Consider the following 14312-nt stretch of genomic DNA (forward strand, 5'->3'; position numbering starts at 1 on the left):
AAAACATTGGTCACAACTAACAGTACAAACGGCACAGGGTCAAACTGAGTTGATAAGTGCGTGTGCGGGTGTGTGTTTGTGTAGGCTTTCAGCACACTTGAACAGGTACACTTTTAAAGATTTGCTCTGTGGTGTATCAGCCTTTTGATCGACGGGCCAGTCAGTTTGTGTTGGGTCCGTATGGGACCGGTTTATCGTGAGGTACTATTGACGTTAATGTACAAATATAGGCCAACATTTATGGTTTATATACTTTATGTATGCACTGTATGTCAGTGATTTCTGTACACAAATGTACATTCAATGTTTTTTTTAAAGGTAATAATAGTATGTGACACTGTACACTTTACTCCTCCTCTATTCAATGTACTTTCTCTTTTCTATTATATGTTCATTTCCTTTTCACGGTGGCAAAGTCAAAACCTTATTTTTTACTTTGAGGTATTGTTTAGTCCCATGTTCTAGCTGTATAATTACCTGAAGGCCCTTACACAACATGACAGCTGTGTTATTCTCCGTGTTAGGGGTACTGCATTTGACACGTTATGCAACCCGGTCAAAACGAATAATGCACAAACGTTATACAGAGATTCAGTCTGCAGGACTCATCTGTGCGCTATGCCCTAATGATTCCTGCATATGGAATGATTCCTGCATATGGAATGATTCCTGCATTGTGTAATGTTTGACTCCATGTTGTCACTTTATATGTCTTATTTAATTTCTTGCACTGCTCAGTGTGGTACGTGAAAACTTCTTCTTTTCCCAGACACAGTCTGATACTAAGATGTCCATCGATGGGAAAAGATGGTTGAAGGTTCGTTATTACTTTGTAAAAAAACTGTCAATAAAGACTTTGTATTAAGATGTAATTGAGAGAACGAATGATGATGATGTGAAGAAGAACTAGGACCAGAGAAAGTAACATGTATAAATTACAAAACGACTTGCATATAAATTAACAGTGGGACTATTAAATGAACTTGAGTATTATGGCAATGTTGTTGGTGTTTATTCTTATAATTTGCGGGCACAATTATGATTTTACAATAGATTTCAATCAGATTTGGGGATCGTAAGATAAATAGGGGGATTATAAGCCTCCGAGTGCGTTAAGGTTTCCTCTCAGTCACAATATTGATTCAATCTAACCAACGAGAAATTCAGGGACAGTTTATCTAAAGCTTAGTCTGGGACCGGGATTAGTAGAGTGGATTATGTCCACTTTAATGAATGAGACAAGGTAGTAAGATAATAAGTCTTAGGTCAGATACTACTGTAGGAGCCATGATGTACTATGAAAATATATAATTTTATTTTAAATATTTGTTTGTAAGAAGCCATAAATCCCCATTAATTCTGAAAATATATCTAACTCACTTTACAAACACTCTCATTTCCAGTTTTTACAGTATCCATGGCAACCATTGATTATACAAAGGTCATGACCTCTGTAGTTTTTCAGGTTCTATATGGCTCATCCATGTCACATGATGCTCAAGCTAATAACGTCTTTCTGCTAACGTCTGCTAAACTCCTCTAAACTCTGCTGCTGTTGAAATAACTTTTAGCTTCAGGCAACTTAGGTACAATCCCAGCCAGCGTGGAGAACACAGTCACGGTAAGCAACCTGTTTTAGTAATTATATGGGTTTTAGTAATTATATGGGTGTTAAACTCAGGCCCCTTTATGTTAGCTGTGCATTGATCATTTCCTTCGTTTTCAGGCAAAAGATACTGACCCATCACCAGTCTGCACCCCTGAAGACAGATACTGTTCAAATATACTTCAGATTTGTCACACAACTGTTCAACTGTTCCACATGTCTGTAACCACCTATTTTATTATTGTACAAAGTTAATATGAAGGGAATGAAAACTACACTGGAAGCATCAAGTTACTGGGAAATGTAGTTCTCACAATCCAAGAAGTGTCCTACCTAAGAACATTTTAAGCAGGTTGTATGAGAGTAACGTTTTCAAGATTTTCTGAACTCAATCATTCAGTCAAATAATTTCCAAATAATTAACACAGATCTTTGGTTTAGGAGACAGACTTGATGGATTGGAAGAACATTCTAGTCGTATGACTTCTCTGACTATGATGAAACGTCTGTCATTTCTGTGGGAGCAGATGGGGTCGTTGGACTAATCGGGTCCAAACTGAGTTAAGACAGAGTGACAGAAACTAGTGAAGCACTAATCAAGATGGAGTGAAGTTAAGTCACACAGATGCATTAGCTGCTGGCTTTATAATCACAGCGTCTTGCATGGGGGGGAGACACACATGGAGGAGAGGGGAGACGGGGAGAGAGTAGCCAACAGGCAGGGGGGGAGAGTGGCCGCGAGAGTGTTTTCGAAATTTAGCAGTGTAGATTTCTAAGAAATAAAGGTTTGGAGGAGAGAGAGAGAGAGAGAGAGAGAGAGAGAGAGAGAGAGAGAGAGAGAGAGAGAGAGAGAGAGAGAGAGAGAGAGAGAGAGAGAGAGAGAGAGAGAGAGAGAGAGAGAGAGAGAGAGAGAGAGAGAGAGAGAGAGAGAGAGAGAGAGAGAGAGAGAGAGAGAGAGAGAGAGAGAGAGAGAGAGAGAGAGAGAGAGAGAGAGAGAGAGAGAGAGAGAGAGAGAGAGGAGAGAGAGAGATACACAGACACAGACGCAGAGACCCCCTGGTCCTAGCATAGCTTTGTTTCTTTTAATGATGACTGATGCATAGATGGTTCACTTACTTAGACAAACGTACTTGTTGTAAGCTGCTTTGGATAAAAGGCGTCAGCTAAATGTCTTAAATGTCAATAGGAAAATGTAAATGGGGGAAAATAAATAAACAATAAAGTCCATTCATCCATTCATTCATTCATTCATTCATCCAAAAGCCATTGTGATAAGGAAATGGGTGGGGGAGGGGAGTGTCCAAACAAAAGCTTTGACCTACCGGCAGACTCCACATAGCCAGAGGCTGTGATTACAAGACACTAAAAAAAGGCACTAACTCTTATACCATGTCGCTTGAATATTATACCTTCACACAACTGTATTATGTCAACATTTTGTGTTCTGTTTGGGCCCTTTTTTCTTCCGTTTCCTCCGCCCTGAGAAAGTCCTCATACTCCCAAATGACTGTCATTAAAAGCTTTTAAACGCAGCAATGTTTTTGGCCGTGTGCCCAGGCCGAAGGCTTGTTGCCAAGGAAACAAATTACACCCAGCTCGCTCGCTTGCCTCCTCCCCCGAGGCTCATATTTCAAATCTGCTTTCCCCCTGTAATCTCTGGCCCACCTCAGTGCCTTTCAGCTAAAAGCTTTTTGTCATGCTGCTGGAGTGAGACAGAGAGAAAGAGAGAGAGAGAGAGAGAGAGAGGGAGGGAGTGGTTTAAAGGAAGTGGAGGGAGGGAGAGCTAAGGGCCTCCTCCGTGGTTGCCAGGGTAACTTGACATCACAGTGACGAATTTCCCTTGTTAAAAGCTTTTAACCGGATCTCTCTCTCCAGCCCTAGGCCCCATTTTGAGTTCTCTTTCAGCTAAGCTCGGGGGAAGGGCAGAGGCAGTTCTGTGTGGCTGCTTTGCAACCCACATTCCACTCACTACAGAGAGGTTAGAGAGGGAGAGACCTTTGAACAGCAAAAAAAGGCTTTCAAGCCAAACACCTACTGCTCCTATTTTTGTTTACAAAGCCTACAACAGGACGAGAGAGAGTGGTGAAGTGCCTTTCAAAATGGCTGCTGAGGACACTTTCAGTTACCTAGCGGCCCAAGGTGAGAAACACAGGAGGGCCCGGAACTGGACAGACGCGGAGATGAAGGGCCTCCTGTACGTGTGGGAAGAGTTCATCTCTGAGCTGAAGAAGAGCAAGAGGAACGCCAAAATCTACGAGATTATGGCCAAGAGGTTTTTTGAGCTGACAGGAGAACAGCGCCACAGGGAGGAGATTAAGATGAAGATCACAAATATGTCTTTCCAGTACAGGCAAGTGTGAGACATTATGTATGTTATTCCATTAGGGTTCCTTTTGATCTAAAAAGGTTAAAAAAAGAAATAAAAAAAAAGAGATCCTTTTAAATCTTGAATATGCACATAAAAAAAAAAAACTTAATTATATAAACTTTTTAAATACGGCAATCTCTAGGGACCAACCACTCATCTCTAGGGACCAACACTCTACTTTTGTCTATACTAGAATCAATACATCTAGCCTGATTGATGAATGATTCAATCATCTCATGATTCATCTGATTCATTTCTCTATTTCTTTTTTTTTTTTTTTACAGAAAATTAAAATGTACAGAAGGCAGTGGGACACCAGACTGGCCGTACTACAAAGCCATAGAGAAGATCCTCACCAAGACGGCGGAGAACGGAAAGATGAACCCGTTCATCAACGAATTCCAGCAGTCCTCGGGAGGGCCCTCCACCTCCCACACCGAGGCCCTGCTGTCCCACCCAGAGAACACTCCCATGGGCTTCCTGCCCGAGTACACGGGCTCCTCAGACGAGATGGAGATGAAGGAGGAGATGGACGGCTCGGACAGCTCCGTCAGCGTGCAGTCCCTGGCCTCCAGGTAACAGAGACCCCTCCAAGGCATCTACGTAGCTATGGCCACGCAATAACTCCGGAGCTTGGAGCAGATGGAGGGTCTGGGAGACGAAGTATTTGAGTTGTTTACCCCCTCCGCTCCCTCGAGCCAGGGGCCATATAAAAAGGGTTTATAAAATGTCCGAAGACATGCTGTTAAGTACCCGTACCAGTAAGATCCACCATTGTCATTAAGTGAGGGACGTCGAATGTCTTTTTCCTAAGTGATTATTAACATGACAAATAATGGGCATGGGTTTCATAGTTTCAGGCGGTAATCTTTCCATGAGGTAGGTAGGCGGGCGACGGGCCCTACAGATACACTGAACTCCCCACAGGAACCAACTAATCATGTTAGAAGAGCTATTCAATCAAATCCAGTGACAGTATTTCCTGGCACGGTTGAATGATTAATGCATTAGTCCTTAAATGCATTTAATGTCCGTCCCTCTGGAACGCCCTCCCCGACCACATCAGACAGGCCAACACCCTGCCAACATTAAAACATTTAGGCCCTCAAAACCCACCTCTTCAAGCTCGCCTTCACCAGTTAACCCTCTCCCCTTCCCATGTGTCCCCAGCACTACCTCAATTAGGCCGTTAATATACTTTCTTTTATTTCTTTTTTGTGCCTTTTTATTATTACTACTCAATCTTTTCAGTTTGTAAAGCGTCTTTGAGTGTCTAGAAAAGCGCTATATAAGTCTAATGTATTATTATTATTATTATTATTATTATTATTAAATCTTCGTCTAGTAAGTAATGTTTATTTAGCACAAATTTACAACGACAAACAGCCGCCCAAAGTGCTTAACCGATAAAAAGAGAAAACACTGGTAAAAGAGAAAAACTAGATAAAATACACAAAAAGCAAATTGCAATACAAATAAAAGTGTCGGGAGGCAGGCTCACCTCAGGTCAAAGGCCAGGGAGAAGAGATGTGTTTTAGCTCGTTTTTTAAAAGCCTCGACGCTCTGGGCGGATCTGACGTGGAGGGGGAGACTATTCCAGAGCCTAGTGGCTTGGCTTTGGAGAAGGCTCTATCCCCTCTTGTTTTTATGAATGAATGAATGAATGGTCTTTATTGTCATTGCTATAGTACAGGTACCAAACAACGAAATTTAGGAGGGGTGGCTCCCCTGGTGTTAGGAAGAAAAAAAAACAAAAAAAAACACAAGAAGGGAAGGAGCTGGTTTACATAAATAGAGGCTATGTACACTATCCACTATACTATACTGTACAGATAGACGACTAGGGTTGATCATATTGCACATAGTGTTATTGCACATTCATTTAAAGTGTCGCAGTTTGCAGGCTTGAAATGTACATATTTGTGCCTCAGCACTACACCTGATTTTTTCAGTCCAGCAGCTGCCATCAATCCGTCCAGACTGTCCAGGGCCCAGAACCTAGGTCTTTGCTGTGTTCAGGGCCTGGATGGCCCTGGGGTAGAAGCTGTTCCTCAGTCTGTTTGTCCTTGCGGCCATGGTCCTGTACCGTCTTTTCGAGGGCAGCCGGGTAAAGTGTTCGTACCCAGGGTGGGTTGGGTCTCTGGAGATCTTGGAGGCCTTCCTGAGACAGCGTGTGTTGTACAGCTCTTCCAGAGAGGGGAGGGGGGCGCCGGTGATCTTCTGGGCTGTTCTCACGACTCTCTGTAGCGCATTTCTCTCCGCGGTTGTGCAGCTGGAGAACCAGTTGCAGATGCCGTAGGTGAGGATGCTCTCCACTGCGCCGCGGTAGAAGGTCACCAGTATCTCCTGCTTGCTGTGTTCCTTCCTGAGGACTCTCAGGATGTAGAGCCGCTGTTGTGCCTTCTTGATGGTGGCTGTTGTGGCTGTTGTGTTGTCCTTCCAGGACAGGTCATCCTAGTTTGTCTCTCTCCGTATATCGATATAAAACATCCCTCTCCTCTCTCCCCCCAGTGACCATCCGCTGCTTGCGAAGCGCCCCAAGAGCTCCCAGTCGCACCAGCGCATGTCGCAGAAGCGCAGGAAGCTGAAGGTGATGGAGGCCATGCTGCAGGAGCAGAAGAAGGTGAGCCGGGCCGTGGAGGAGACGTGCAGGGAGGTGCGGCGGGTCATGCACCAGCAGAACTTCCTGCAGGTGCAGAGTCTGCAGCTGCAGGAGCGCATGATGAACCTGCTGGAGAAGATGATCCAGCCGCCCGCAGCATCGCAGCAGCAGCAGCCTCAGACCTGGACGCAGGCAGGGGGCGGGAAGGAGCCTGGCCAGGGGTGAGGCTGGGGGTGAGGCCAGGGGGTGAGGCCAGGGGGGGAGGCAGGGGGGGGAAGGAGCCTGGCCAGGGGGTGAGGCCCGGGGGGGAAGCCAGGGGGGGGGAAGGAGCCTGGCCAGGGGTGAGGCCCGGGGGGGAAGCCAGGGGGGGGGAAGAGCCAGGCCAGGGGTGAGGCCAGGGGGTGAGGCCAGGGGTGAGATGAGGGGGTGAGATGAGGGGTGAGATCAGGGGGTGAGACCAGGGGGTGAGGCCAGGGGGTGAGATCAGGGGTGAGATCAGGGGTGAGGAGGGCTCAGAGGAGGGCTGTCTTGTGTTAGGGACAGTGGTCACTCTCTGGCTATGCTAGAAAGGCTAGGATAGTTTTTTTTTGGCTGTTAAACTGGTATTTGAGGTTTAAAAGAGGGCTGTGACCTCAAATGTAATACCAGTTTAATGGCAACAACAACCACCTAACTCTCGTGCCTTAACGGTGACACTAATCTGAACCGCAGATGTAGAAGGGAAATGTAAATGTGTTCAGGTCAACTGTGATGATGATGTGGATGATCCTGTCTAGCATGGCCCTCTGTAGCGTGATGACTGAGAGGGATTAAGAGGTCAGGGAGACAGTTCGGAGGAGAGGGGTGAAGATTACAGGTTAGGACAGATGGCCCCTGTCTTAGGCTGGATATACACGCTTAAGTTTCTCATTCAGCTCTACCGTTGCACTGAGAAATCTGAGAGGATCTATCTATCTACAAACCCGGAGTGGCCAAAGTGACTTTACCATAGGTAAAGGTTGTACTAATTGTACTACTACTACTACTACTACTACTATCTCTGGAGGTGAAGACAATGAAATGACTTCCCTGCAGGAAGACACGTTTGAAGATCAACAATTCACACACAGAAACGCGATATCTTGACCACAGAAGTCATGGACATTTGCTGTTGTATCAAGGATTTGTTGCATGTGGTTAATGCATCCTCCAACTATACTTTAAATTGTAGCACTGAAATAAAACAATTTATTCTGTTGTTGTTTTTGCTTGTAATTTCTCTGTTATCATTGTATTCAATGTAGCATAGTAAAAGCAATACATACAGTATAATTATATATATACATATATATGCCAAAAGCTACAATAGCATACTATATGAGCTGAAAGGCGTTGTTTGTTGTGATTTGTACAATATGAAATAAAATAAAAATCAAGATTTTTTTTTAAGTGTGCGAATTTGGATACTGAGTTATTAATGAGTTATTAATGTTCGAATCATCACCAATAAGTTGCATGGAAGTGCACATGGCTTTCATCTTCCTGTTTTGCACTAACATATGGTAGGCTTACTTGTTGTTCTATGGTAGTGATTGGGCAGAAACACGTCACATCTTTGAGCCCATGAAAGTGCTAGACAGCCTAGACACATGCAGGAGTAAGTAAGTACGTAAAGCTTTATTTATACAGCACCTTTCATACAAGAAATGCAGCTCAAAGTGCTTTACAACAGGGAGATAAAAACATAAAGTGAATATAAAAACATAAACACGCATAGAATAGATATAAAAGCAGGGGAAGTAGGTAAAACAATAACAAGAAGGTAAAGATCAAACACAAGCAGGTGGTTTACACACTGGATTGTTGGTGATGTGAGTTAAATGCACTCACTTTAAGTTTAAACCGAAAAACATCGGATTGAATTGAACAATTAACTGTTCTTAGAGAGGATCGGGAGAAATACTTAGGAAGGGATTAAATAAGAAGACACATCACACATTTTCAGGACATTGTTCTACGGGCTAAGACTCGCCAGAAGACACCACTGTTATAACTTATAAGTACATTTGTTTTTATCAGCCTGTGTCGGAGGCTATTGTTTCCAGTGACTGTGTTTGTCTATTTGGGTGTATCTGTATATAAACACGTGTAATAAACCCATGTGACTCACTCCGCTGGTGACCGTTGCAGCCCTTTGACCGCAACACACATTCATGTTTACAAACCTGCGCGTTGCCCAGGATATTATTATTTAACCACATTAGTCATTACCTGCGAGGCGATGCTCATAATTTAGGTAAATATACTGTGTGTGTGTGTGTGTGTGTGTGTGTGTGTGTGTGTGTGTGTGTGTGTGTGTGTGTGTGTGTGTGTGTGTGTGTGTGTGTGTGTGTGTGTGTGTGTGTGTGTGTGTGTGTGTGTGTGTGGGGGGGGGGGTAAACATGTACATGCAGTTATGGTTGTATAGTGATCTAATGTTGGTAATAATGATAATGATAATATTGAATTATTTTTTATATACTACTACTTATCTAATACTATATATTTACTATATATACTATATTTTACTATATACATATATATATATATATAATATATATTTAATACTATATTTTTTATATACTACTATCTAAGTTAGATAATGATAATGATTTCACTGGTTCGCGACATTGTTGCGTATAATTGCATTTGACTATCAATTCCAAGATATTAGAGCCAATAGGATCATTGCAGAATATTTGAATATTGAATATGACAGACAGGGGCGGTTGGCGAATGAAAGGTAATCAAAGGTATCACGTGGGTCTGCGGACGTTACGGTGTCATGGTTACTATGAAAGACGCTTTTGTAATCCCTACAGCGGGGGCGGGGCATGCGGGTCTCTGGCATATGGACGGAGCAGAAACTGCGGGAGGGAAACTTTTGGAAAAAAATAAATAAAAAATTAATAAATGATTATTATGATGATGCGCTGAATTTAGACATGTGCGGATTTGTGACAACGCGGGTACTGGTGAAGTTATCTGCAGCCTAGGACTGACCTTATGGAGCTTGAACACGGTAAATTTAGACCAACCGCATTTTGTATTTTCGCCTGGACATTCATTGGCATTGAGAGGTAGGGGTATTACTAATAGGTCTTACTTTATTTTGAAAACTCGTGCAGATAAAAAAACAATTATTAAGAAATTATTTAGTGGATAACTACATCTTATTTGTTATTGTGTTGTATGTAAATATTTCACTTTGAATAAAAGTGTGCAATACCTCAATCGAAACCGCGCTGGAGAGCCCAAGCTGAAGCATTGATTTGACCAGCTGGCGCTGTCTGTCTGTCTGGGGCGAGCAGACTACTTGTTTGAATTATCTAACAAAGCTCATGAATGAAATAGGGTGTTTTTGAATTATTGCAACTATGTTAGTGTGCACAGTTTTCTTTTTTTAAAGAAGTTGCAGCTGGAAATAGCAGTTTAAATGACTGGACTTTTTAAATAGGCACTACATTTTTATAAACACTGCTTTGTCTGTCAGTTTGTATTGTAATTGTATGTATTAATGTATGTGACCTATGTGTGTATTCTTGATGTATTCATTTAGTATGATTAAGATATCTGTTGATGCAATGTCATTTTAGCACTGTGTTACATTAAGATGGTACAGTTTCTGTTCTTTCTTACAGTTTTTTCAAATACTAGTAGTAATCATAATTGTAGTCATTGTAACCTCCATCTATTTGCTGAACTGTTTCTCCCACTCTCTCTCTCTCTCTCTCTGTCTCTATTCTCCTTTTTAGTTTGTGAACGCACGATGACGACAACAACACCTCTGTGTTGGCACTAAGCACCTAACACTCCAGTGTAACCGTTCCACTCCCACGCACGGCGTTAGAGAAACACACCCACAACAAATATGAGGATTCTGGGACAAACCGAAGGAGCGCGAAGGCGTCTGGATTTAAACCCTGCGAGTGTGGGTGAGCTCAGAAGGTTCGAGGTAGCTCGCGGGCGTGTGGGCTACGGCTTCACCCTCTCGGGAGAAGGCCCGTGCCTCCTGAGTGGCATTCTGGAGGGGAGCCCCGCAGACCAGGTGGGTCTGAAGCAGGGGGATCGCATCACGAGCGTCAACGGAACCGACGTGTCGAAGGCGTCCCACGAGGCCGTGGTGCAGCTGATCGGCACTTGTAAAGGACCCGTGCAGTTGGTTGTGCTTGCCAGGGGTGGCCGCGAGACCCCCTGCTCCTCCAGTGACGAAGATTTCGGGGTCTTCGGAGCAGAGCGGGAGGGAAAGAAGGGGCTTTTTCAGAAGGTGGGAGTTTTCCGCACCGTTTCAGACCACTCCGGTCACTCCCCGCGTAGCTCGGGAAAAACTACCTCGGACAAACAGAGGCCCGTCTCCGAGCCTGACCTCTCCCACTGGACACAGCAGTGGAACTCCAAAACTCTGGATTTCCTGTCCCATGAGGAAACCGCTAAAGTCGTGGACGACACGCAAGACTTTGTCTTCGCCGACCGAGAAGAGGATGTCGCTCCGGACTGGAGCGTTCTAAACATGTCCATGGTGGTTGGATACCTCGGCTCCACCGAGCTGCCCTTGACCACCACCACCGGTTCAGAGGACGATTGCTTGCAGGCGATACGTGGGTGTATAAGGCATCTGGCGACCGAACAGGAAACCCACACCCTGGTGATGATGAAGATCATGTTCGACTGCGTCCGGCTCTGCGACGACGCGGGAGCCGTCCTGGCGGCCTTCCCCGCCGAGAACCTCGTCCTGGGGGCGCTGTGCGCTGAAGACCGGCGCTTCTTCTGCCTGGTCACCACCGCTCACGTCGCCACCAACTGCCACGACGTTCTAGAAAACGAAGGCCCTCTGAGGACGTCTTGTCACGTCTTCTTCGTCGACCCCGAGCTGTGTCACCACGACGAGCACCAGGGCATCGCCGGGCGCTTCGGCTTCGAATGCACCCCCGACCCGGACGCCCTGTGCTGCCTGGAGTTCCCCCAGGCGCCCCCCTCGGTCCTCCATTTCGTGTCGGTCCTCTACAGCGACATGGGGGAGTGTGTGGAGAGGCTCCGGGTCAGGCTGGACAGGGAGGCGCACCAGCAACTCACCACACACAAGCAGAACGGAAGTGTTAGCATTAGCAACAACGGCAGCGCTAGCAGCAACGGCGACAGCGGGATCGGGAACGCGTCGCCCCCCGAGGAGAGGCCGGATAGGGATTTCCCCGTTGTCGCCCATGGCAACAACAATCATCTCCCCAGCTGTCCGTGGGATTACCCTAACCCTGCTGTAGACCACCACCAGCCTACCCAAACAAACCCCAACCCCAACCCCCTAAACCTAGGCCACAATCCTAATCCCGGGTCGACACATTCCCTTTCCGAGTCCCTAGCGGGGCCCGTGTCGTTAACCAGCCTGTACGGAGGCCCTCCTCCCAGGATGGAGTTTCAGTTTAAGCCCCCGCCGCCTCCGCCTCCGTTACCTCTGGGTAAAAAGCGGGATTTCATAGGAGGCTCGCTCAGGAACAGCCAGAAGTGGTTGTCATCTATGGGTGTCAAGCAGCGCTGGCCGCGAGGCCGCAGTGCTGAGGGGGAGAGCCTCGTACCCTGCACAAACAGCTGGTCAGGCACCGGCACCGGCAGCAGCAACAACAGCAACTCCCTTCCGCCCCCCATGAGTCAGATACCTCAGGACAGGTATCGACCGGCCGAGGTGATGATGATGATGCCGCCACCGCCGCCTCCCAGACAGGCCCCCGCTCAGGGGGAAGAGTGGCCCGGAAGGTTCCATGGTGGAGAACAGCACCAGAAGGATGGTCATACCAAGGTCAGTGAGAAACTAGTTTATTTTTTGTAATCGATTATTTATTTCAAAACGGTACACGTGAAAAACACACAACAAAGTGTTTGTCCTGACTTTTCTTCTTTATCTTACCCCCCCCCCACCCCCACCCACTATAAACATCCAAGTAACCCCCCCCCCCCCTCCCCCTGTGAGAAACTACATTTAGTTGATATGAATATGAATATGAATATGAATAGTTTAATGACCACACGACCTAGGTCGGTGGAATTTGTTGACGGTACAGCTCAAACAGCAGTGTCAAAAAACATACACACATTGTACATGACTATTACATGGACATGAACACACAACCACAAGACAAGACAAGAACATATTTACAATTTACAATTTATACAGTATATATAACTTCTCTTATGTTCAGAAGAGGAGGATTTTATTGTCCGTTATACAAGTGAAATGTAAAAGTGTGTTCTTTTGTGTGCTGTCGGCTTGGTGACCCGTGAGAACGGCCCTTCAGTTGTCAAGTACATAATTTAATTAGTAGGTAGGCCGATTATGTATCTAGTAGCTTATGTGAGTTGATGACAGTGTGTTTGGTGAGGGAGAATATTAATATTGCAGTTCCACAAAATACCTTTTTAAATGGTCCTTCTGTATGAACATACTGTATGGGTTTTTGTGGTAAGCATTCCGCTTAACGCCGCTTAATTTATTTCCCAGGAAGTATTAAATGTTCTCCAGGAGTGTGTTATGTATCCAGGATGTGAGGGAGGGTGTAAGGCCTGTTTGTGCTCGCACCTAATATGAAACACAATACCGCCATTATGGTTCAGATTGAGCTCAAAGGGCACCTGTTTAGTTTGCGTCAATGATGTCATTGTCATAAAGTCTTGAGTGGAAATTCCAACCCTGCGATTCCTGTTGTGTTCCTGGTCGTCCACAAGATGGCGCTGTTTCACTAGCAGTGGTTGAGTGTCTCCTTTACTGGTATTGTGCTGCTATTAGAGGTCTGAAGATGTTTTATTAGGGCTGTAGACATGGAGACGAATGGATGGCAATGGAGCTGTCCAACATGTTGATTAAAGTAGTTGCATGCAGGGGTGCTTGGTGGCGTAACACACTAAGCGTCAACCATGTAACCGCAGTGTTCCTGGTTCGATTCTGGCCACGGAGATATCCTTTATGTCATCCCTTCTCTCTCTCTCTCTCTCTCTCACCCATCCTTATCCTGTCAAATCTCTACTGTCTCAATCACAATAAACATTTAAATATGAGTGGGACTGCCCCACTCAAAAACAAACAAAAAAACCTTTAAAGTAGTTGCAGACATATTGTAGGTATTTGAATAGTCCAAGAAGTAATGGGGAGTTCCCATTTTACTCTGTCCTCACATGGTTCACACGGTGCTGAATGTTGATAAGTTGTGAATAATGCAGACATGTAGGCAAAACTGAGTATTTCAAAGAGGGTCACAATTTGGCAAATGTCTGTTTAAAAAATGGCAAGAAAAACATGAATGTTTTATTCCTTCCCCTCACGTCTCTAGCTAACTCGAGTGAGATGATACGGAAAATATTGTTGCTGTTTATTGGCGTGTTTTGTCAGTCGCCTGTTTATTCAAGCAAGAAACATTGTCCTGTGTGCATTCAAGCGCACGGATGAATCATGACTCTGTCTCTCTGCCTGCCTCCGTTGAGAAAGGAGACAATTTTGCACAGGAAGCAGAGCAAATTACAGGGTAGAGCCCATGTGATACCGTGGTAATTACCGGCAATTCTTTATTCCAGCTCAAACATTAGGCTGGGCTCACCCATCATTATAATAGTAGGGCTTCTGGCTAAATGAGTTTTCTCGCTCGCTCGCTTGCTTGTTTAACATGACGACGGCAAAAGATTTAGGTTGCAGATGAAAAGGAACCAAGTTAGAGAGATGGCCTTTTAGGATAAGC

The 14312-nt window shown here is 45.1% G+C and overlaps 2 protein-coding genes across 2 annotated transcripts in view; both read left to right on the forward strand.

The window, feature by feature from the left end:
• Window positions 1-3705: 3705 nt before the first annotated feature.
• msantd1 (Myb/SANT-like DNA-binding domain containing 1) lies at window positions 3706-6801 on the forward strand (the record flags this gene model as incomplete). The annotated part of the gene is made up of 3 exons (XM_080544177.1): window positions 3706-3962; window positions 4259-4549; window positions 6486-6801. 3 exons carry the CDS (start codon window positions 3706-3708, stop codon window positions 6799-6801), a joined length of 864 nt encoding a protein of 287 aa, XP_080400303.1.
• A 3664-nt stretch (window positions 6802-10465) lies between these two features.
• The window catches only part of rgs12a (regulator of G protein signaling 12a), a gene marked incomplete at both ends in the record, with an annotated part of 49134 nt that continues 45287 nt past the window's right edge, over window positions 10466-14312 (forward strand). Inside the window, one exon of the mRNA XM_080544178.1 lies at window positions 10466-12385. Within this exon, the coding sequence (XP_080400304.1) occupies window positions 10466-12385 (1920 nt within the window). The remainder of the gene's footprint in view (window positions 12386-14312) is intronic.

This window comes from Nansenia antarctica, assembly GCF_963989245.1.
Source record: "Nansenia antarctica genome assembly, chromosome: 13".
NCBI lineage: Eukaryota > Metazoa > Chordata > Actinopteri > Argentiniformes > Microstomatidae > Nansenia > Nansenia antarctica.